The sequence below is a fragment of the Paramormyrops kingsleyae genome, chromosome 25 (genome assembly GCF_048594095.1).
Source record: "Paramormyrops kingsleyae isolate MSU_618 chromosome 25, PKINGS_0.4, whole genome shotgun sequence".
NCBI lineage: Eukaryota > Metazoa > Chordata > Actinopteri > Osteoglossiformes > Mormyridae > Paramormyrops > Paramormyrops kingsleyae.
Genome location: NC_132821.1, coordinates 28702555 through 28724952, shown reverse-complemented (window position 1 = coordinate 28724952; position 22398 = coordinate 28702555). Strand labels below are relative to the sequence as shown.

At 43.1% G+C, this 22398-nt stretch overlaps 1 protein-coding gene across 1 annotated transcript; it reads right to left on the bottom strand.

Annotated features, from left to right (window-relative positions):
- Nucleotides 1–1939: 1939 nt before the first annotated feature.
- Nucleotides 1940–14739, bottom strand: LOC111853121 (synaptopodin-2-like). The gene is made up of 4 exons (XM_023829723.2): nucleotides 14553–14739; nucleotides 13830–14431; nucleotides 10173–12208; nucleotides 1940–5075 (listed from the first exon to the last, which is right to left on the bottom strand). The coding sequence occupies exons 1-4, from the start codon at nucleotides 14606–14608 to the stop codon at nucleotides 4632–4634; spliced, it is 3138 nt and encodes a 1045-aa protein (XP_023685491.2). The 5' UTR covers nucleotides 14609–14739; the 3' UTR covers nucleotides 1940–4631.
- Between the last annotated feature and the right edge of the window lie 7659 nt (nucleotides 14740–22398).

The following is a 22398-nucleotide window of genomic DNA, read 5'->3' as shown; positions in this document are numbered from 1 at the left end:
TTTTTATGCAAACACTAGCTAGTACATTTTGTAACTTGAATTCGGCAGCAGGGAATTGCCCCCAGCTGTCAGGGTGGGGAGTGTACATACCTAAACAGGACATCTTAAATTGTGAAGTAGAGGTAGGGATGGATCGTAGCTCTCAGCAGGTTCGGACACCGCGCCTGTGATCAGAAGGTCGCCGGTTCAAATCCTGTAGTTGGCCGAGTGATTTCACCGCTGGGCCCTGAGTAGGGCACTTAACCCCAGTTGCTCTGGGGACTATTTGACCGCGCTTTCTCAAAAAAATGTACGCTGCTTGGGATAAAAATGTACGCCACTTAGGATAAATTCTGCTAAAGAACTGTAAAAGAGGGGGGTGTGAATGGATTCAGAGCATAAGACTGTAAGCGGCTGATATCAAACCTGAAATCCTTTCCCACAAGTTTTGATTCGTGGATAATGAAGGTCCAAAAACTGCATGCAAAACTTCATTAAAATTCCACATAACACGTTCACAGTAGCTCATAACCCGCTTATATATTTCTGCAGTGATATTAGCATGTGATGGTTAGCATCTGTAGAAGTTTGCACTCACGGCTGCCCCTGGCACTTTTATTAATCTCCTTGGTAACCAGTTTAGATTATGTTTCTGCTTGCACTGTCATTAAAACTGTCACTTAACTTATGAGATCTCTCCGTCGAACAGGGATTATACCTCGCAGATGGGGTATTTTGGTTAGCAGATGCTTTCGTGGGCCAAAAATAACACACCGGTCACCCTTAACCTCAAAGTTAACGGCATCTTATTTTAATTTTTTCTATTTTCTATTTTTTTTTTTTGGTAGCTTATTTTAATTATTGCAATTCTCCAAATGTCCTCTGGGTGGACTTTTTTAAAAACACACACATCATGATATATGACCGGTTCTTCAGCATATCTTAGTCCGTATTTTTAAACAGCTCAATTTCGATAACGCTTCAAATTCAACGACCGATATTTTCAAATCAAATATAGCAACAACAATAATAATAATAATAATAATAATTATAATAATAATAATAATGCATTTTATTTATAGGTGCCTTTCAGGACACTCAAGGACACCTTACAACAGGGGCACCCAACTCCAGTCCTGGGGGGCCGGAGCCCTGCACATTTTTGGGTTTCCCCTCATTTAACACACCTGATTCAACTCCTTGTGCTAATTACCACACAGTTCTTGAGCTGCATCATTTGTGGTGGAACAGGGAAAGAACTAAGCTACACAGGGCTCCGGCCCCCCAGGACTGGAGTTGGGCACCCCTGCCTTACAACATACAGTACATTTCACTGATAAACCCAGTAGCTAAAATGGATATACTGCATCTATTAAGTGTAACAGGGCAAGTGTCGAATTCTGCAGTTCAGAACAGTGGTTAAAGGTGTTTGCTGTTCCATTGACATTTTCTTATCTTCTCAATCCCAGCCATTCATCGCTTAACAGCCTTTTGAACAGTGGGACGCTTTACACAATGTTAAAAAAAAATCGTTAGGGAAAGCTACAGGTGTCCCGGCTTTTCAAAGCTTCTCACAATAGCAGGATTAGCAAGAAGCTTTCACGACAAATAGCCAACATTTACATAAATCCAGCAGTAGCTAATTTTAACCAAATGTGATCAGTCTTCTAAATATAACTAGAAATCAAATATATCAAAGACTAGCTGTCCAAATTGGAAGACCAGTGGTATATTTTCAGAAATCATTACTAGGACTGCTGTTATGTTTTGAAATAAAGATTAAATATTAGCCGTTTGTAAATCGTCGATGTCTATTTGAAGAAATATCAAATTGTGGTTGTGTATAGCTCAATAGGTCAGAGATCTGCGGCGCTGTCAGGAGGATCGTGGGCTGAAATAGTCTGATGTCACGTAACTTTCCACACAACGTCACATAAATAACACAGCGGGGCACAATGAGTCTGTGAGCATGTCGTAAAATGTTTAATTGCATCACTCCTTTCAGACAGTGCAAAATGTGCTACATTCACAGCTATCTCCTTAATACTGTTTAGAAAAAGAAAAGTACTTTTATTTTTACCGCAATGAGTCATTTTAGTAAAATGTTATTACGTCATTTTGCTCTATATTTAGCAACAATTAAAATGGAGAGTATCAGTCAAAGGCCATTCGTTGTAAGTTTTTCATGCTTTCTGAATATTTTGGGCTGAGCCACGGCCGTAGACGAGCGGTCAGCGTCAACGTCCCTGGCGACCCGAAATCAGGTGGGACGGCTCACGCCGCAGAGCAGCGAAAACAGCCCAGGTAATAAATTGCAGACACAGACCTTTCATTAAATACCATGGAAACAGCACTAGAGACAGTAATTATTCTTGTCTTTTTCCATTCATAAAACATCACATAATTAATCAACTGTTTCAAATCATTACTTACTTATTACACACTTTAGAAATCACATAAAAATAGCAACACTATTTATGTGGAGCAGAAGAAGCTGCTGGTACGATATGGATTTAAAACCGAGCGTGTGCTTTTGTGAAAACTGTGGATAAAGTCGTATGAAAATGTATTTTTTGTTAAATAAAGTGAAAACACAGTGTCCTGTAAGTTGTTCTATTCATACAAATAGTGGCGGGAACGTAAGAAGGTCCGTGATATGATATGTACAGGTAAAATATGGATACTTAATGTCAATATGTGTACTAAACACAGGAGGCTGGTCCATTGAGGTATTCTTGAGATTCAGTTATGAAATGAGTAATAATTTTATTGTCATTTAGAAACACTTTTTCTCTCTTCTTTTGAAAATCAATCAGTATTGTAATATTGTAAAATGTATGATCTTCTTACATCCTCTGGTTTTTCAGCCACCAGCCACTATTCCAAAGTAATCTAGTAGTCCCACAATCACTGTCTCTGATTCAAATACATATTTACCCCGAAATTTCAAACTGTGTGAACACGTCTCATGCTTTTCTTTTCATAATTTACAAGCCATCGTGAGGTTACCAGTCACTGCAATTCATGACAAATAAAGTTAAAACTTACATAAGACTTAAAAGCGAAAGGACAAGTGCCAGGAAGCCTTTGCAGGCATAACTGTAGAAACTCTGAGAAAGACATCATTGGGTAACGCTTTACATTAACTGCACCTTCATGATGCTTTTATATTGCATTCATAAAACGTTCAGTGCACCTTCATAATGTATTCATGAAGTATTCATAAAACATTCATAAACATCATGTATGTATACCATAACATCCTAACATCCCTTTAACAGCTGTAATATACATGAATAACAAACATTATATAATAGTAACAAACACTATAATTGTATAATCATGTAATGTTTGTTATTAATATATATTAAAGCTGTTAAGGGATGTTAGGATGTCAAGGTGTACTTGCATGCTGCTTATGAATGTTCTATGAATGCATTATGAAGGGGCACTGAATGTTCTATGAATGCATTATGATGGTGCACTGAATGTTCTATGGATGCATTATGAAGGTGCATTGAATGTTCTATGAATGCATTATGAAGGTGCACTGAATGTTCTATGAATGCATTATGAAGGTGCACTGAATGTTCTATGAATGCATTATGAAGGGGCACTTAATGTAAAGTGTTACCCATCATCTGCCCCATCAGAAATTATGTATTTTTTTTCTGTAAGCCTCAAACGCAGTCTCAGAATTTCAGTCACGATCCTGAAGTGGTGCAGTCGACACAACTCTTAGGTGGGTGACATGTACTGTACACTTTCTACTCTAGCCTTCATCTCTCTGCTCAGTTCTTGTACATGTCTGACTGTCGCTCTATCCCTCTCTATCCCTGTGTAACTACAGTAAATGCTTTGTCACAAATTATTTTTTAATCTCTTTAAACTTTCTTCGTGCGTCTATTTCTGCTATTAACTTTCTCCGAGTCTCTTCCTGAGTTCATCTTCAACCCAATCCATCTTTCAAGCGCTCTTACGAGCATCAGTACACTTTGTCCTTGGAGTGAAATGGTTCATTTGTATAACTTCCTGTCATACAAGGGTCACAAAATGATGTTTTCTTCAGCTGAATGAAAAATGCTAATGTGACATGGGTGCATTGATCTTACGAGCCAAGCAGTGCATCACCAAGAGGTGTTCTTGGGGATTTTAGAATGCAGATGGTGTCCAAGGAAACGCCACATCAGGCTACCGTTAGAACATACAGCCACCCAGAATACTAATAAACCTTTACATGCACGGGATGTGAAAAGATGCTCATTATATCACGTGGCTGTAAGGAGTAGGTAGCTTGACCTGATCTTATTTTCGGTGGCATCCCTCTGTCTTCACGCCCACGTGATGTGACACTGTACGACGTGACAACGCTGAGCCCGTCGCTACGCCTATCACAGCATGTAGGCTGGAAAATCGTTCGCCTCACTTCTCCTATGCTTGCCTCAGAACATCAATTTTGATTTCATTCCTGGCAAGAAAATATCACGGTGTATCCGTCCTTCCTTGATGTGAAATGTCAATGTTTCTATAAATAGGGAATAGGGAAGGGATGATCGGCTAAAAATGTATCTGGTGTCTCCGAAGACTGAGACTCTGGTTTCCATCTTGTATATTGTATTTGAGGGGTTGATTGCTCTTAATTTTGTGCTGCCTTACTGTCTCCAGGCCGGGCCGCTTAATGGTCTGTAGACCGGCTGATAGACGGGCTTTCTGAGCCCAGAGCTCGACCCGCTGTACCTGGTGCTGTCTTCCGGTATAGACCGCTGGGACTGATACTGCCCAAAGGACGGCCTGTACTGGGCCGACGAGGCTGAGGGGGACAGCGGGCTCTTAGCTGGGGCGACAAAGGCTGGAGGTGCTGGGTAGAAGCCCTCACTTCTTCTCCGTTGCTCGGACGACCGGCTCAGGGAGCTTCTGCTGGTGGTCTCCCAAGGCCCAGCCGGCCTGGAGGTCGTCTCCTGCCACGAGGTCTGCCGTTCCAGGGGATCCCATGAGGGCTCGAACACTGGAGTGGAGGAGCTGGATTCAAAGCCCAGCCTGGAGGACATGGATGGCAGCCTTCTGGGGAGGCTGAGAGAGTAAGTCCTGCAGGAACCCTAAAAGAAACATTTTCCACATTGTTCTACGTGTTACACTGCTCACCTACGGCCCCGCCTGGTTTTCACCCAACCATATGCAGACGCTCCCCAGGTTACAGTGATCCATGTTACGATATTTCGACTTTACGATGGCCAAATGTGTTTCACCTTCAGTACATTATTCAATAAATTACATGAAATATTCAACATTTTATTATAAAATATGCTTTGCGTTAATGATGTTGCCCAACCGTAGGCAAATGTCCATGTTCTAAGCATGCTTAAGTAGGCTAGGCTAGGCTATGATGTTTGTTAGCTTATGTGTACTGTATTAAAATTCAAATTAAAAGCATTTTCGCCTTCGTCTATTTTTTTTTTTTTTTTTACTTCATTTACATTTTGTGTTTGGTGATCTTTACTATATTGGATGGTTTGTGTAAAATAACCCCAAGTTGTAATGTGTATATTATGTCCAAACCTATACTGTATGTGACAGACTCTTAATTAGCTGCAGTTCTGCTCAGGTGTGAGTTTGAATATTGACGTGTTGGTGTTGGATATTTCTTTTGATTTTACTTTCATCAGCACTGACGAATTAGCATAACAATCACATTAAACATAACTTTCGTGGTTAGTCAGCCCTGACATTTTGGGCTACATGAATTTACTTTTTGGAAGTTCCAGAAATGTCCCTCACTTAGGGTGATCAGATAATCCATGTAAGTGGGGACACTGTGAGCCACTTCAGGTTTTACAAACTGAAAGGCTCCTGTGCTCAGCTAAATTGTTCAGTTTTTCTTGCGCTTTGACTGGTTTGTTTCCTTGATTGAAAGGCTCATCCAACTGTTTCACATTAACATCAGTGACACATACATGATTAGAGGAGACTGACCAATCAGCACACAGCAAGAACCCAGTGCTTAAGAGAAATCCAGGCGTTTTTAATTGAAATGGTTGAAATGGTAGTTTGCAAAGTCTGTCTTAGCTCATAGTGTCCCTTCTGGCATGGATTAGATGGTCATCCTACCCTTGCATTGCACAGTTACAATGAAAGCCTTGGAGTTTCCTGATAAATAGAACATTTGCATAGCTGTTTGCAGCTTCATTATGTTTTGGATGTATTGTTTATAACCTATTATGGTTCCTGAATCAGAAAAATGTACAAACAAAATATTGATTTCTAATGTGGTAACACCTTAAATCTGAAGCATGCTAAGCAAACTGGGTGACTAATCTCCGTTTTCTGTGTGGAAAAAAAATCCCTTTCGCAAAACACAGGAGATCGGACGCATTAATGCTAGCGGAGCAGCGAGAGGTAAAGATTCCAGAATCGGTGTCACGTGATGTTGCTGGATAAGGTGCTGAATGTACATAATGTCAAGCCGCAATAGATTGCAGTGTTTTATGTGTGCGGCAGGCAGCTGGAATAGGGTGTCTGCTGCCACCATCTGGCGGACTAGTGTAAGGACTGCAACATTAGATGTTTCAGCCTGCTGTTTAAAAACCACAGCCAGCCCAGCAGGGAACGTTGTATCTGCCACTCTCTCGGTGAAGTGTACCATCTTCTCACTTTCAGATCTTAAGTGGTTTATTTTGGACCACTTCTGTTTAGTGGTTTCCATACAGTCGTGCCACTATTAGCCAAAAAAAAAACATATGTGCTATTAACACAATATAATTTAAATTATTTAAAGCCAGTTAGAGTTAGATTATTTGCTTAAAGAACTTCACTTTGAACTTTGTCCCTTTGATTTTATAAATTATTTAATATGATTACGCACATGCACTCATCTTCATCTGATCCCACTATGCGTCTGAAGATTAAACGCTGTCTAAATATAGTCACTGGTTCTAGCTTCTACTGAGCTCCCGCTGATATTAAATTCGAGCATCACGTCTTTAAAATAAGCTTCGGACTGCATGACGCAACAATGACATGCATGGAGACGAGTGCTAATGCTGAAAAAGATGACTCCTTAACTTCGAAGGAACGGTTTATCCAGAATTATAGCTCGTCACCACTGACTCACTGATTTAATCGAAATAAACATGTAACTGGAGCTGGAGAGAAGTGGTTAATTTCCATTTGTCTTTGCTCCGAGATCCTCTGGCAGAAATTCGTCGTATCAGATCCTGTCAGGCAGTGGCAGACTTTTAAATAAGGACAGCGTGGTTTGAAGATGTTGAGTATTCGGCTATTAATAGACGTTGGTTAGCTTCCTATCGCTATGCTTATTCACTACCCTAGTAAACTAAAGGGGTCAAAATATAACTTTGACTGCGTGTTAATGCTAACGGTGCCTGCTATGCGGTGCACGGAAGCAGATTTTGGGGCCTGACTGATATGGCCAGTAGCATGTCACATCAGCAAGCAGGTGAAAATATTTCAGTAAGTTAAAAAATGACAAATATCAGGGAACTGTTCATTTTCTAATCCAGGACTATTGAAATCACGGTCTCGAGGTCCGAGCCCTGTTGATTTCCCAGCTTTCCTTTAACTGTCAGTCAAGTGTGAAGCCTCTGGCCAATCAGAATCACTAATTATTAAAGTAACTCCATGGGAGAACTGAAAACAAGGCCTGGATTTGGAATCGAGGTCCAGATTTGAAGAGCCATGTTGTAATTCATCAGTAAGTGATCAAGATAAATGTATCTGTCTAATATATTTTATATGACTCCTGCCGGGCTTTGAAACTTATGATATTTAAATATGCAAATAAAATTATTTGAATCTTGTATTAATTATATTTTAAAGGCACTCAGTACAACAAAGAGAAAATGTGCAGTCAGTACATACCGGGATGTGAGCCACAGATAAAGAACCAATCAGACTGCTCCGTGTCAGGGTGAAAACAATGCATCGCTTAGCGTGAGATTCAAAGCAATCAGAGGGAAAAGGTGCACTGGCGGTGGAGATGTGAAAGCCTGGGAAGTCATGCAGGCCACCACACTGTGAATCGCACGCCAAACAGGAAAGTCGGAAATAAAGAGAGAGACGAGTGAAGGAGGTCTTTAATAGCACAGATTTGAAGCACGGTGAAAGGTAAACGGTGAGAGACACTTTGAAATAACAGGAAAAAACAAGACAATGACAGGCGACAAGAGTCTGCTACAGCTTCTCAGTACGCAGGGGGGTTACTGTCCCTGGGGCAGCTGTGCTTTGGTATCGGGGCTTAGCGTGTGTCGTGAAAACGCTGTGGAATGAACACTAGCAGAGTAGTATGTAGGCTGACAGACTGGTGTGGACGTGACGTGGCAGCGATGGAATCCAGTGAGAAGAGAGGGCGACCGCGACCAGAAATACGGGGGCAGAGTACGCCTCAGGTTGGGATGCTGTGCCTCTGGCGGAAGGTCGCTAGTTCAAACCCCAGAGTCAGCAGACTGATGTCATCGTCGCGTCCCTGAGAAAGGCCCTTAATCCCCTATTGCTTAGGGGACTGTCTGACCATGCTTTCTCAATCCTGTGCTGCTTTCGATAAAAGCGCCTGCCAAATAAGTCTATGGTAAAAAAAAATCATACTATAAAACTGACTGCAAAGATCGAAACGTTTGATTTTGATTCTGAGGAAGAGGATTTAAATATGGTTGAAATGTCAGTGGATTCACAAGAGGGTCTATTACGTCTCATGTAGCACAGATTTTAAACAGGGACATATTTTGAATAATTGGTACTGATTAAGAGCTAAATGATGCAAAATATCTCACATAACTAACATACCAAAAGACTGTTGGAAGCACTTGAAATTTCACTTCTGTTCTCTGTATGGGGTACAGTGAAGTTCATACATTTTTATGCATCAAGGGAACACAACCCTTTGAGGTCCATAACTGCATCCACTAACGCTCCCCTCAGTACATAGCCACAGCTACATCCCTATCACTAAGTCTCAGCTCCAAGCATCTTCTAAACGCCACCAATTATAATGTGAGCTTCTATACATGCTGTTCTGTAGCAATAAGAATGTCCTTGCTTCCAGTTCACTGCACGTAATGTGCAGTGTGAGGAAAAACAGCATTTGTAGTATAGACAGCAATCCCATCTTTTGTAATTACATTCTTATTTATTGTCACCCTTAGTAAAATTCAATAAACAATATCCCTACCTCTTTCGTTTTTTTAATCTGATTAACATTTACTTTCCCTTTATAAATCCTAACTCCCCTCAGACATTCCTACACTCACTCTCGCTGCAAAGTCATAAAAATCACAGTGGAGATCAATGCTTACAAATTACTACCGATAAACCCATCAAACAGTTATTGGGCTGACGCAAATAAATAACCACAAATAAATTACTTGTGCCTTTTTCTCATTTGCATCTTCCCCCTTTCTGTACAAAATATGAACTCCCTGCATTTCAGGCTCGAAGGATCAGTTAACTTATATTTTATCATTTTATTTTGCAACCATTCGCAGCTGATAGTATTACACAGCTGCAATGTTGACTAAGCTGAATTCTGCAGTAATGCTGAAAAAATACTTGATTAACACTACCCAGCTATCCAGCTGAAGGGTGGCCTTAAATCTATGCAATAATAAATTAATAATATTTATGTATCCTCAGAGCAATTTTTTTCCTTCCTTTTGTAAAGCTTGCTGCATATACCTAATACACAGGGTAGATACAAAAAATCAATTGTTGTTTTTGTATTGCACTAAAATCATTATTATTACATTCTTTTGCCAGGATAAAGCTGACTCTGAATGTTGGGTTTTGAGGTTCTTAGTAGCTTAATTAGGTTTACAAACACTGAAGTGCGTGTCACTTTGATTACAGCATTAGCTACAATCCGACATGCCCTATTGCCTCATGACTACTGGCTTCCACAACTTGGTCGCCGTAGCTGGCTGTTTTGCAGAGAACTTGGGTCGTGGAGCACCAAACTTGGCAGTTCCAGAGGCCGGCTGAGGTTTAGAGGGTTTTGAGAAGCTCAGGACCGCGGAGATGCCGGAAGCAGGCAGGTGCGAAGTGGCCGGAGTGTAGCTGTGAGGACCGTCATGCAAGGTGGGTGATAGAAGAAGCACTCCACTTTTCTGGTGGGGTTTTGGGGGAGGTTTTGGGGGGGTTTGGGGTTGCTTCAGTGCCTGGCAGGCAGAACGGGAAGGAACACTCACCGGTGCAGTGGGCTTTGATGCTTGGCCTGTAGGGGAAGGGACCTGAGTAGCAGAAGGGGTAGCTTTTTCTTCAACAGACGGACTATATGTGAAGAGGGAGGCATTCAGCTGGTACGGCTGATGTTTCATGACGTCCAAGGAATTAAGATTCTTGGGTGCTGGTTTCCCCTTCTCGGTGCTCTTAGGTTTAGGTGGTGCGCTGGAAGGTGGGGGTGACTTTACTGCTGCAGGGGGGTATGAGGGAGTCAGAAGGGGATTGTACGATGAAGGGGGTGGTGCTCGAACAATGGACGAATACTTCCAGGCACTTGGGAGTGAAGGGGAGGGTGACTGGGCCCGGGCCTTGTTCGCTTGCACCGTCTCCGAGTCCACCACAAACTTCTCCATGCGCGACTGTCTTTTGGCAAAGAGTTCAGCTCCTCTACCCCTCATAGTGGGCATGTCTGAGGCTGGGCTCATAGCCCTAGCTGAGGAGGCACCGCCAACTGAGGGAAACCTCGAGCCATAGGTGCTGGCAGAGAGGTGAGAAGCGACAGATTTGGCGGAGATGTAAGGCTGATTCCATGAATTCCTGAGCTGGTTTTGAGTCGGAGGCACAGTAGTCACTGGAGTACGTTGCTCAGCCCAAGGTGGCTGGGCTGTTGCTTGAGGCTGAGACATACCCCAGGGAGCAACACATGGAGGTGGTTGTACTTTGGGTTTGGGTGCAGCCCAGGCACTCACAGGTTGCTGGAGTGGCGGATGGAGCTCAGGGGGATTCCATGTAGTTGTGGTGGTGTGTTGTGTGGGACTTGCAGTAGGTGCAATGCCTGGTGCTGGAATACCACTATCCAAAGGTAGCTGGGTATTTTCTGTTAACCAAGGTGGAGAAGCAAGGTTAATGCTAGGCTTTGGGGCGACCGGTGGTGGATTCTTATGCTTGACGACCGGAGCTTGCAGGAAGTTGCAGGCCTCGGCACCTAGGCTAAGGAAGTCTTCTTCTACGCTCAAGTCAAAGCCAGCCCTCTTATCACCTTTCGGAAGGTTCAAAGAAGACATTGTGGAGGACTCTTTAGAACCAAAGGCCGTCTTGGCTGCACTTCTCTTTTTGGTATCATGCAACATCCCGGTCCTGATAGCCGGCACTGAGATGCGCTCGTCACGTGAAACTATCTGCTCCCTGTCAGTGGGTGACAGGACCTGAGGGCGTGTGGTCACAGGAACTGGAGGAGGAATTACTCTGAGTTTGCTGTCTGAATAGCCTGGTTGATCTAACACTGGGCTAGGGATGCCCACTGAAGGTGAAAAGGGGACAGGCACTCTGTTTGGGACTCCTGAGAAGGGCTGGGCTGTCCTATTAGGAACTTGGAACCTTTGCAAGTCGCTGGGCTGATAGTGAGACGTACCATTCATAGTCGGAGGGTACTGCGGAGGGTACTGTGGAGGGTACTGTGGAGCCTGGCGCTGCTGCATGGCCACTTCCACGTTGACCTCATGGGACTGGCTGTCAGGAGACTGCTTATAGGAGTATTCCGCGGCCTGACAGGACGGCATGTTTTCTGGCCCTGGTAGACCCTCCACCGGAATCCCCTTCTGCCTCATCTCCTCGTGTACGGCGGTGATCTCGTCGACCCTCTGCCTACGCCTGGCGAACATCAGGGCCCCTTTGCCCTTCGTCTCCGGCAGGTATTCCATCCCTACCTGATGGTCCAGCTTCTTGTCTAAGTCGGGCGGTGCGCTATCCTGGTCAAAGTTTACGCCGATCTTGCAGCCTGAGGCATTAGCGAAGGTCTCCCCGTCAAGTTGCAGCTCTCCGTTAGCTAGGAAGGTCACCTCGATTCTGTGGTAGTCTTCCTCGTCCTCAGACTCAGGCTCCTCCTTCCCAGTCCCGTAGCTGACCAGTGTGTACTTCTTGGCCCTCTCTCTGTGCTTCTCAAACATCAACGCCCCCTTGCTTTTGGGGTTGGGTGCAGCAGTAAGCAGTAGAGCAATCCGTTTACATTTAGACTTGGCCACCTTAGCCTGCTTCTCCAGCTGGCTCTCGCTGCGCCTGAATCCTGGGGTGGGGGGTGACAGGTGGGGGGAAGGGAAGACAAATCAGCTCAACATATAAATAATCATATCTTCATACTGTATGCAATTATAACACAGACATAATCTGAAGGGCTTCCCGAAGATGGAGCTGACTCAGAAATTGTGTGATAATATGCATTTCTCTCCCCAGATATAAAATACTTCTTTTTTTTCTCATTTTTTTTATATAAAGCAGATTCCATTTTCTTTACACCACTAAGAGCTTAAGGTTAGGTAAAAGTACCGGAAAGGTCGATTCGTATAGCATGCATACACTTCCGCAAAACTGAGTAGGAACCAACCAACAAATAGTATTTTTGTTAAATTTACTTGTTAAGTGAATTAATTTTTTATTTTGTAGATTTATTTTCATGCTAATCTATGGATGAATTGAAGAATTTGTTATTTCCCCTTATAAGCCACAAATGGTGAACCGGCATGAATCAGACAAGAGAGACTCTTTTGCTATATGAATAAAAGAGGCTATGAAATTGTATTATATTCATTTGCCAAAAGTATATTACATTGTGTTATGTTGATTCCCCAGGGAGACCAAGTACTATGCATGAAAAATGCATACAGACTTAAACACACACTAAAAAAAAACGTTAAAGCATAATAATTTTCCAGCTTGCGGTGCTTTGTTAACTAATCATAGTCCTAAGGTATATAAAAAGAGCGCCCGCTTCTGGTTCTCGGCCTCTAACCACATCTACAGAGAATCAATAAAGAGGCAGAATCTGTGAAGTGACATGCGGGTAAAAATAGCTCGGAGATTAGTAGCACTGCACCAAGACAAGCCCTTATCTGTAAGTCCCCTTCGCTTCTAATTCCCTAACCCTTGGAGGAAGAGAAGAAGCAGGTCATGTTCCCTGCATGCTAAATTAAACAGAGACACACACACACACAGCAACTCAAACAGCAATGAAGCTAATCAATATGTCTACATTTTATCAATAATTAATATAAAATATACAAACAAAATACAGCCCAACCCCCCACCCCAAACAGACCTCAGGGTCCAGAAGACTGCAGAAGTGGGGAGTTCACTTTTCACTGCGGTCAAGACGTGCGTTTTTTTAAGGGATCGGGTAACTGGCCAGAACCACACATGTTGGTGTCTGTCACACAGGGTTCTGCAGGCATCATCACCAGTGCGCCCCGCCGGCACTTCAGTCCTGAAGGGAGGGCAGCCATCCCTCACAGAGCCACCCCCCCCCAAGATAAGACCCACACCCATACAGAGGATTAAAAAAAAAAAAAAAAAAACAGGGCCAATGACTGTGAAAGGGCCTCATTCTCTGCCTTAGCCTCAACTCCAGGTAAATGCGCACTCAAAGTTCATGATGTCAGCCGCGATACGAAATTCCTCATCACAAATTCCTCATCATTAGGAAATAAAGGTTTTTGTTTCACTTATGCGCTCTGGCCACGGCAGAAAATGGAGGTGCTATTTTAAGTGCTGACCACAGAACACTCTGAGGAACCGAGGACCCAGCAACTGTCACCCTCCTGCCCATAGAACCGAAACTGCAATAAACTGACTGGAAAAGCACCAGAAGCAGACAGGTGCAGGCATGAGCGAGGGGGGATGGGGGTACTCACTGGCGAGCCTCGCCCGGTGCTTGTTGGGCTGTCCGAGGTCCCTCTCCGACTCTGAGTCCCACCGCTCTGCTGGCCCCGCACCTACTGCCGAGATTCCAAAGGAGACCGAGACAGGAGGCGCCTCTCTGTTCCCTCCTTCCTCTGGAGGATCGACCCACCCACTGGCCTTGGCCTCTCTCCTGGCCCCCACCTCCTCCCTATGCCAGCCCCCCCGAGGGAGCTGCAGGGTCACCCCTGCCTGGCCTAGGGAGCAGGAGGTGGAGTCCTGGAGTTGCCCCCCCCAACCCCGGTACTCTTGCTCTGAGTGGTAGATGTACAGGGACTGGATACTGCTAAGGGCACCCAGGTGGACGCCCCCCAACCCTAGGCTGCCGTTAGCCTCCCTCTGTGGCGGCTCCTCTGGTCGGTGGTCAGAGATGTAGAGCTCCACCATGGCTTTGGAGGAGACGCTGCCCTTGTGAGGAGCCTCAGGACCAGGGTACTTTCCATCCGTGGTCCAGGTCATCTGGCCGTCCTCCAGAAAGTTGACATCGCTCTCCTTCCTGCCATAGCGTGGTCCATCCCGAGACTCGGAGATGCATGGTTTCCCGGGAGGGTGCAACCTGTGTTGGGAGTGGGGGGTGGGGGGCAGGGGGGTGAGTGGAAAAAAATGACTACCATTCTAGCATTTTTTAGATGCTAGGGAATCAGCATCCGGTACTTTAAAAAGAGCTTATACTGGACCTTAAAAGGCAAAAGGCCCTCCGAAAAACACACGGGCAGCATCTCTCCAAAGACATGTCGAGCGATCCCCAAGCGGGCCCTCATAGCCAAGCCATAAGATGAGCGAGAGAAGAAAGCAGAAGGAGAGGAAGAGAGGGAGAGGAGAGGAGAGGAAGGCAGGAATGAAGCAGTCCTGGGAGGCAGAGAAGCCAAGACCAAATTGGACACCCAGCCTCAAGGGATGTTGACTCAGTTATTTACTACATATGGAGATACTACAAAAAATCCCTGTGCCTAATGCTCCTGTTACCCAGGGAGAGTAACGGAGAATTTGGCTGCAACGTAGGAAACGTCTGAGGAGGTATTCAGCAGCCCTGCAAGGACCATCTGCTGACTGAGAAATGTAAACCTGACACTTAAATGGATGCGTGGTGGGGCAACAAATGGAAATATTTATACTCGCAGGTCGTGTTTGTTTTGGGAGCATCTCTGCTCACTTTGTGAGGCAACAATGAGCCGGGCTCTGGACACGACATCCCGCTAAGGTGTTAGCCAGCTGGGGCCCGTCTTCTCGGCTGCTTCCACTCTGCCTTCCAGAAGCTGGAAAGACTAGAGCATTAGGCAGGTGTGACATAATTAAAAACTGCATCACAAATTATTTCGATTTGCTGATTTTGGAGATTCGGGACGCCTTTTTTCCCCCAAGCCGTTGCCAGCAGATGAATTTCCTGTTTCCGCTGCCCTCACTTGCCGAGATAAGTGTTGGGGAGGTGTACTGTAAATAATGTGCCTGCTGAAGGATTTGTGGCAGATTTACTGCCTCCTTGTGGCCGATTTACAGCAGGGCGCCGACCTTTCTGACGTGACGCTAACCTGCCGCGGCTGCCTCGCCGTCCCACACAGCGAATTACCAGCCTCTGTCCACCGGCTGCAACACAAGGCTCCAAAAACTCCATCAAATGGTCCGTTTACAGCTATGTAAGGTGTAGAGGTGCAGAATTTCTTAAGTTTCGTTATTTTTCCAGTGGGGAACATGGTCTGCCGTAATGAAGTCCATCTAATAGCCTCATTATACTGGCTGTCTTTCATATGACAATTACTTAAATATTTAAATATATATGTGTGTATATATACTATTGTGTGTGTGTGTGTATGTGTGTGTATATATATATATACGTATACACACACACACACATATATATATATATAGTATATACACATGCGTAGTATGTATTGTACTATATACTATATATATGTGTGTGTGTACAAACACACATTCTGTACTGTACTGCATATATATATATATATATATATATATAGATAGATATATCTATCTATCTGTCTATCGCTTATAGAAATATACTATGTGTGTATATATACTAGTGTATATATACACTAGTATATATACACACATAGTATATTTCTATAAGCGATAGATAGATAGATAGATAGATAGATAGATAGATAGATAGATAGATAGATAGATAGATAGATAGATTTGTTACATTGATAGTTTCATTGTTACATTAATTAAATTCATGATGCCGGAGTGGTAGTTATGTAAACAGAGGAAGTGTTGTGCCTACAGACAAAGACCAGATTGTGTATTTAACTGCCTTAAGATACTGGGCAGGGGTCCTTATATGGTAATCCCTCTCAGAGACACCCCCCTCACCTCCTTGTGTTCTTATCACGGACCGAGCCAGAGGAAAGACCCCCCCCCCACCCACCCAGCCTGGGCCAGAAGTTTCCGGAAGTGACCTTTTGACCAACAGGCTTTCGATGGAGGTCCTTAGCGTTGCCACAACCTCTGGGGGTGTGTGGTTGGCTGGCACTGGGCTCCCCGGTCAACAGCAGTACTGTATCCCACTGGAACAGCCCCCCCCCCCCAAACATCCACCTGCCAGGAGAGAAGGAGAGGAGGGGGCGCTTGGCTGAACACTACATACCCGTCTCTGTGGTTGCACCCGTACGGTTTTTCCAGCACGGAGAGCGACACAAGGATGGGGCCGGCAGCACGCTCTCTAAATGGAGAGGTATGTGCGCCGCGCTCACGTCCAAGACAGCGAGCGAAAACAGCGGGGTGGATGCTTTCGATATGATGATTTACGCAGTGGGCTTTTCTTCTCCTCTGGGCTCTGATTCAGCACCCTGCGTGGAAGCGTCAGCCTGTAAACTTCCATTTATGTCCTGAGACCGCAGCTGTGTTCAGGTTCTAGGAATACAGGAAAACGACCTCGACCTCAGGCACAAAGCGCTCAGGCACCGCCGATGGCTACCGCGCGCTAAATAGCTACTCGGATGAGGACCGAAAACATTTAAATAAAGACATTTATATCTCGCTGAGATGACGTTCGTTTGCATTAGCTGAAGTCTCCATGACAGGATCCGTCTCTAAAACGTCTTGCAGAACATCCAGCTCAGCACAGTGATGTTGCCTTTATAAACAAACTTCTACCACAGCATACCTTCATTTGTGTTGCATTGGTAAAGAGACATCTTGGGCTGGGTCTTTCTTTATGACCCTAATCTCTACTGAGGCATATACAGAATTGCATACTGTGCCATAGTCAGCAGGCTCTCGGCTCTGTCATGAGCTGCTTTACACGGAGCTGCGTCTGCTTAATTTAGCACTCGGTTATGTACGTGCTATGGCCATAAACTAGATCGCATCACATCAGTGGAAAACTACCGGAAAAATAAGATGGATGGGCTTAAATGTCTGGCGCTCCAAAAATACCGGCAAGAAATATAACAGAAAGAACAACGCCGCCGTGTTCTAAATGTGCGCATATTACAATAATAAACACGACATCTTGAGGAGCATCTCGTTGTAGGTAGAAAATTAATTTCGCTTCAGCTGATACGATAAGAGGTACTCCTAAATACGCCAAACATCCACCTCAAAAATCCCAGTAATTATTGCCACTTATTTCAGAAGTCCAGCTCATCTCCATGGCATCGATTCATACCGCACTGTACCTAAGAGCTCGTGCTATTTCTCCCTCAGGATTAAAAACAGACGCATGCGTGTAGAGACCGGCTCATCACTCAGTCATTAAAACAAAAGGTTCGCTTTAACGCAAAAGATATATTTATCAGTCCAGCATTTACGACATCATTAGACTTGTACTACTGTCTGTACCAACGTGTCAGGGATACTGACCGATGCAGACACTGAATTTCTGTTTTCTTGATTTCAAAAAGTATATATTTTTTATTATATATTTGTTACCTAATATAAATAAGTGCGGTGATTCAAAATGGCGTAAACATACTGCGCTGTTAATTTAGTGAGTTTAGTCGAGGTATTTTTTTTGTGTTATTTTTCGACAACGATCAATAGCGATGAGGCCACTAGGGGGCGATTTTGCTCTTTTATTCTTACTGTTGAAACAGGACTGAACTGAGTCAGTAACGTTAACACTATCATAAAGAGAATTTCCCTTAAAACGTAATGAATTCTTTGTAATAATGGTTATTCATTTCAGCCAATTAAACTTTACATCAACTATCTAAATTTAATATGCATACAAGGATACATGTATTGATAAAAAATATAAGAATTATTAATTACGTAAACTAATTTAATGGTTTTGTATTTACTGCTAAAGAGCATAAAAAAGTAGGCCTCTGGGATTATTTGATGAATCATATTTAGCTTATTTTTATTACTTCTACAACAATATGGCAGCCTTAATGATGCCGATATATGATGCTAACATATGGAATCAGGTGATTACTAGAGGAATTTCATAATCTAAGACTTTCCAGATAAAGCGAAAACAATGGCAGCCATTATTTGGTAAGTTACATTCCGGCAAATTTGGCAATCGACCCATCAGTGTGGATCACAAAAGCTTTGAAAGTTTAAAAACATGCCAGACAAATTCAGCAATTAATGTTTTTCATTCAAGGGCAGTACGGCACTGTGAAATTCACTCTCAGTGTTACTTATTCTCTAGCTACAGTGGTGCTTGAAAGTTCGCGAACCCTTTAGAATTCTCTACATTTCTTCATAAATATGACCTGAAACATTATCAGATTTCACACAAGTCCTCAAAGTAGATAAAGAGAACCCAGTTAAATAAATGAGAGAAAAATATTTCACTTGGTCATTTATTTATTGAGGAAAATGATAATGTTAGCGAATGTTAATGTTCATGAGTTCACCATCAGGAGAACACTGAACAACAATGGTTTTCATGGCAGGGTTGCAAGGATTAAGCCACTGCTCTCCAAAAAGAACATTGCTGCTCGTGTGCAGTTTGCTAAAGGTCACGTGAACAAGCCAGAAGGCTATTGGAAGAATGTCTAGTGGACGGATGAGACCAAAATACACATTTTTGGTTTGAATGGGAAGCGTTATGTTTGGAGAAAGGAGACAACACTGAATTCCAGTGTAAGAACCTTATCCCATCTGTGAAACACGGTGGTGGTTTGGGCCTGTTTTGCTGCATTTGGGCCAGGACAGCTTGCCATCATTGATGGAACAATGATTTCTGAGTTATACCAGCAAATACTAAAGGAAAACATCAGGACATCTGTCCATGAACTGAATCTCAAGAGAAAGTGGGTCATGCAGCAAGACAACGATCCTAAGCACACAAGTCGTTCTACCAAAGAATGGTGATGTTTGTATCTTCTCAGAACCCAGATCTAAAGCAGCATCATCTCTGTGACAGTGTTTGACAACTTCTTAAAAATGCAGATGATCTTTTGCACAAAATTTGGACAGTTATGCAACTCCCATCTTTGTCTAGTAATTCATTCCCCTGATATTGACTTTAGCCGGTATTAAAAAAATGTGTTGTGCGCACTTACTGTTTGAGAAAAATCTTGTGATTTAAGACAGATTCCAGTCCATGCACAAAGTTGCCTAATAGAATACATTGGTGCTTGAAACTCTTTAGAATTGTTTACATTTCTTCATAAATATGACCTTTGTACATAATCTGAAATGTCATCCCCTTCCCTGCCATTCAGCAATGTTAATTCCGCTTTGCTGGTGCTTAACATTTGATTACTTCTAGATTTTGAAGATTCAATGTGGGTGCAAAGTTTGAAAACTCAAAAAGTATTTGATAGATTTCTCTCGCACAAATGGCAGGGATCCAGTCCCAAAATCATTTGTATTCTGCGTCCTGGGAAGTCTGCAGATATACTCATATATTCCAGTACCTACATATCTGTACCTGTAATCAAAGTTAGACTTATTAGTTTGCAACTGCCTGGAGTTGCTATTACCACCCATTAATGCATTTTATCTGTAAGAATCTCTGTATTCAAACAACAGGCTGTGGATTCAGGCATCTGTGTCTGTGTGTGTCTGTCGAGGCTGAGAGAAACAAAAACAGAGCTCAGTCTGACAGGACTGCTGAAAAGTCCCAAGAGACATTGAATGGTCCCACCCTGATGTAACAGAGACATGTATCCAATTGTGCTTTTCCACTTTCATACCGGAACCAAGCCATACCACAAACTGAGACTAGTTTGGGCGTGGTTCCAGCTCAGTTCGGTTTTCTACTGCAGAAGGTTCAACTCGGTAAAGGCGTTGCCGACTTTGAAGAGTGACAGTGATGTAAAACTCATGGTGCACTTCATTATTTACTATGTGCTAATTTCTGCTAGCAAGTCAGTGAGGATCGCTGTCTTATTTTAGCGTCAAACACTAGCAGAACTGACATTTACTTGTGTAAATTTGCATTACAAATGCATTCCATTCAGCTGTTCTATAATACTTTTTTAACTAGGTGGCTGGAAATGTTCAAGTTCCAAGTTATTGGGAATGCATCAATATATTGCAATGTGCAATACTACTAATAATGAATAAAATATAGAATATGCTCTTTTTTCCTTCAGATAATCCACACTTATCAACACAACACTGGTATCTTCCTGCATTTCAACCAATCAGATGGCGCAACCAGCTCAGTTTGGTCACGCCTTTAGCAGGGCTATGTCAGGATGTGGCATTGGAATGACTTGTAGTAGATCCATGTCAGGACACTAGGGGGCACTAAAGTACTGGGGAATGGAACAGACAGAGAAAAAAGGAGAGTAAAGAAAAGAAGGTAAAGGTTTGAATTCATAAAAAGCGTACCTGTCATCATTATCTGTGGGAAATTCCAAGATTCACAACAGAACATTATACACGGCTCAGATAATTTGCGATGGAAAACCATCAGTTCGCGGTTCGGCTCTGGTACGGCTCAGTTTCTGGTGGCAGAGGAGAAGTGCCGTAATAGGCCTCTTGTTTCCTACTGATCCACAGAGATTAAAAGAACCGACTTCAGCGGCACTTTCAAAAACTGTATGATAAATAATAAAGCCTGACAAGCATATTGTCACAGACATAAGGACAGAGCCTCTGTATACAGCACACAGTGTTTCTACAGACTCTCACCTTCACATCCTGTGTGACGACGTGTCTGCTTTTCAGAAAAAGCATGTCTGAAAATATCTTCTGCATCATGCTAATGATTTAGCTGCTTTGTGCTCATGTGTGAGAAAAAAGGAAGTTAAACAGCAGGTATTTTTTAACTGTGTGAACTACAATTTATTTATAGCAGCTATCAGGCATTTTACCATGAGGATGTTTCTGAAATTATAAAATTCTAGGTGTTACCAAAATATTCTAGTAAACAGCAGGACAAAAGCAATATCAGAATATTTTACTTTTAAAACAAACAAAAAAAAATACACAATAAATGCATCAGTGCACAATCTCAGCATATGAACTGTAGTCTTTGGCAGTATGTACTGGCCCTCGCAGAAACCAAGGAAGCTGAAGACTTAGATTTTTGTCTCATTTTCGTTACTGGCTGAACTTCATTTAAGAGGAAGATGACATTGATAAATCAAAAGTGATGGATTTTGAGTCCTTACTGTGGTTTATCAGAGTTCCTCTGTATCTTGATATTAGACGTCTAACACATATACCTGCCACCTCAGCACTTCTGAGTGCCAGTACTGACTGTGACCATGACTGTGACTGTGTGCAGTTTGCTTGCTTCCTCTGTTCATTTCTCCAGGTCTCAGTGCCCTGCAGTGGACTGACATGCTGATGAAGGTTTACCTCACTTTACACTGTGTGCTGCCTGCATTGTAGAACAGAATAGTAACACTTTATTATTAACCACAGAGAAATTCTCTTTGCCCCATTGAGAGTGAGAGCAGGCTTGGGGGGTCACAGCAAAGGGGCAGCAAGCTGGGGGTTAAGGGCCTTAGTCAAGGGCCCACAGACATGTGACTATTCTGCCAAGGCTGTGCTGGAACCAGCAATCTTCTAATCACAGACACAGAGGCTTAGCTCACAGAGCCACACACTGCATCTGGAGCCTGATAATTATACTAATGATAAATAGCTATGATAAAAAAGAGGCGAATCTTTATGGCAACAGAGATCCAGCAATTTGTTTCTTATTAGCAGTAATACAGTGTAACTACACATTAACTCTCACTGATGAAGTCTTTTTTATTCATGCTAAAATGTATATTTTATTGATGAAGCACTCTGCATTTGCAGTTTATGTTCTGCAGCATGACAAAAATTTAATGACTTAAAGCGCTAAACATTCAGCTCTGTGGTTTTCTCACTTCCTGTGCCCACTCTCTGACTGCTGTGTGTGAGAATAGAAATGAGAGAGACAGTGAAGGTCCAGAGGATGTGGAAGTGAGGGTCAGTCTGCACAGGTCTGGGCTCAGTGACACACACACGTATGGATCCTCTGATGCTCCTGTTTCTCCTCATTGCTGGGCTCACAGGTGAGTGTCACTCATTACAGTGGAACTGAGTAGAGATCTCTCTCCTGCTCCACTCACTGTCAGATACAGTTTGCAGTGAAAATAGTCAATAATGTGGATA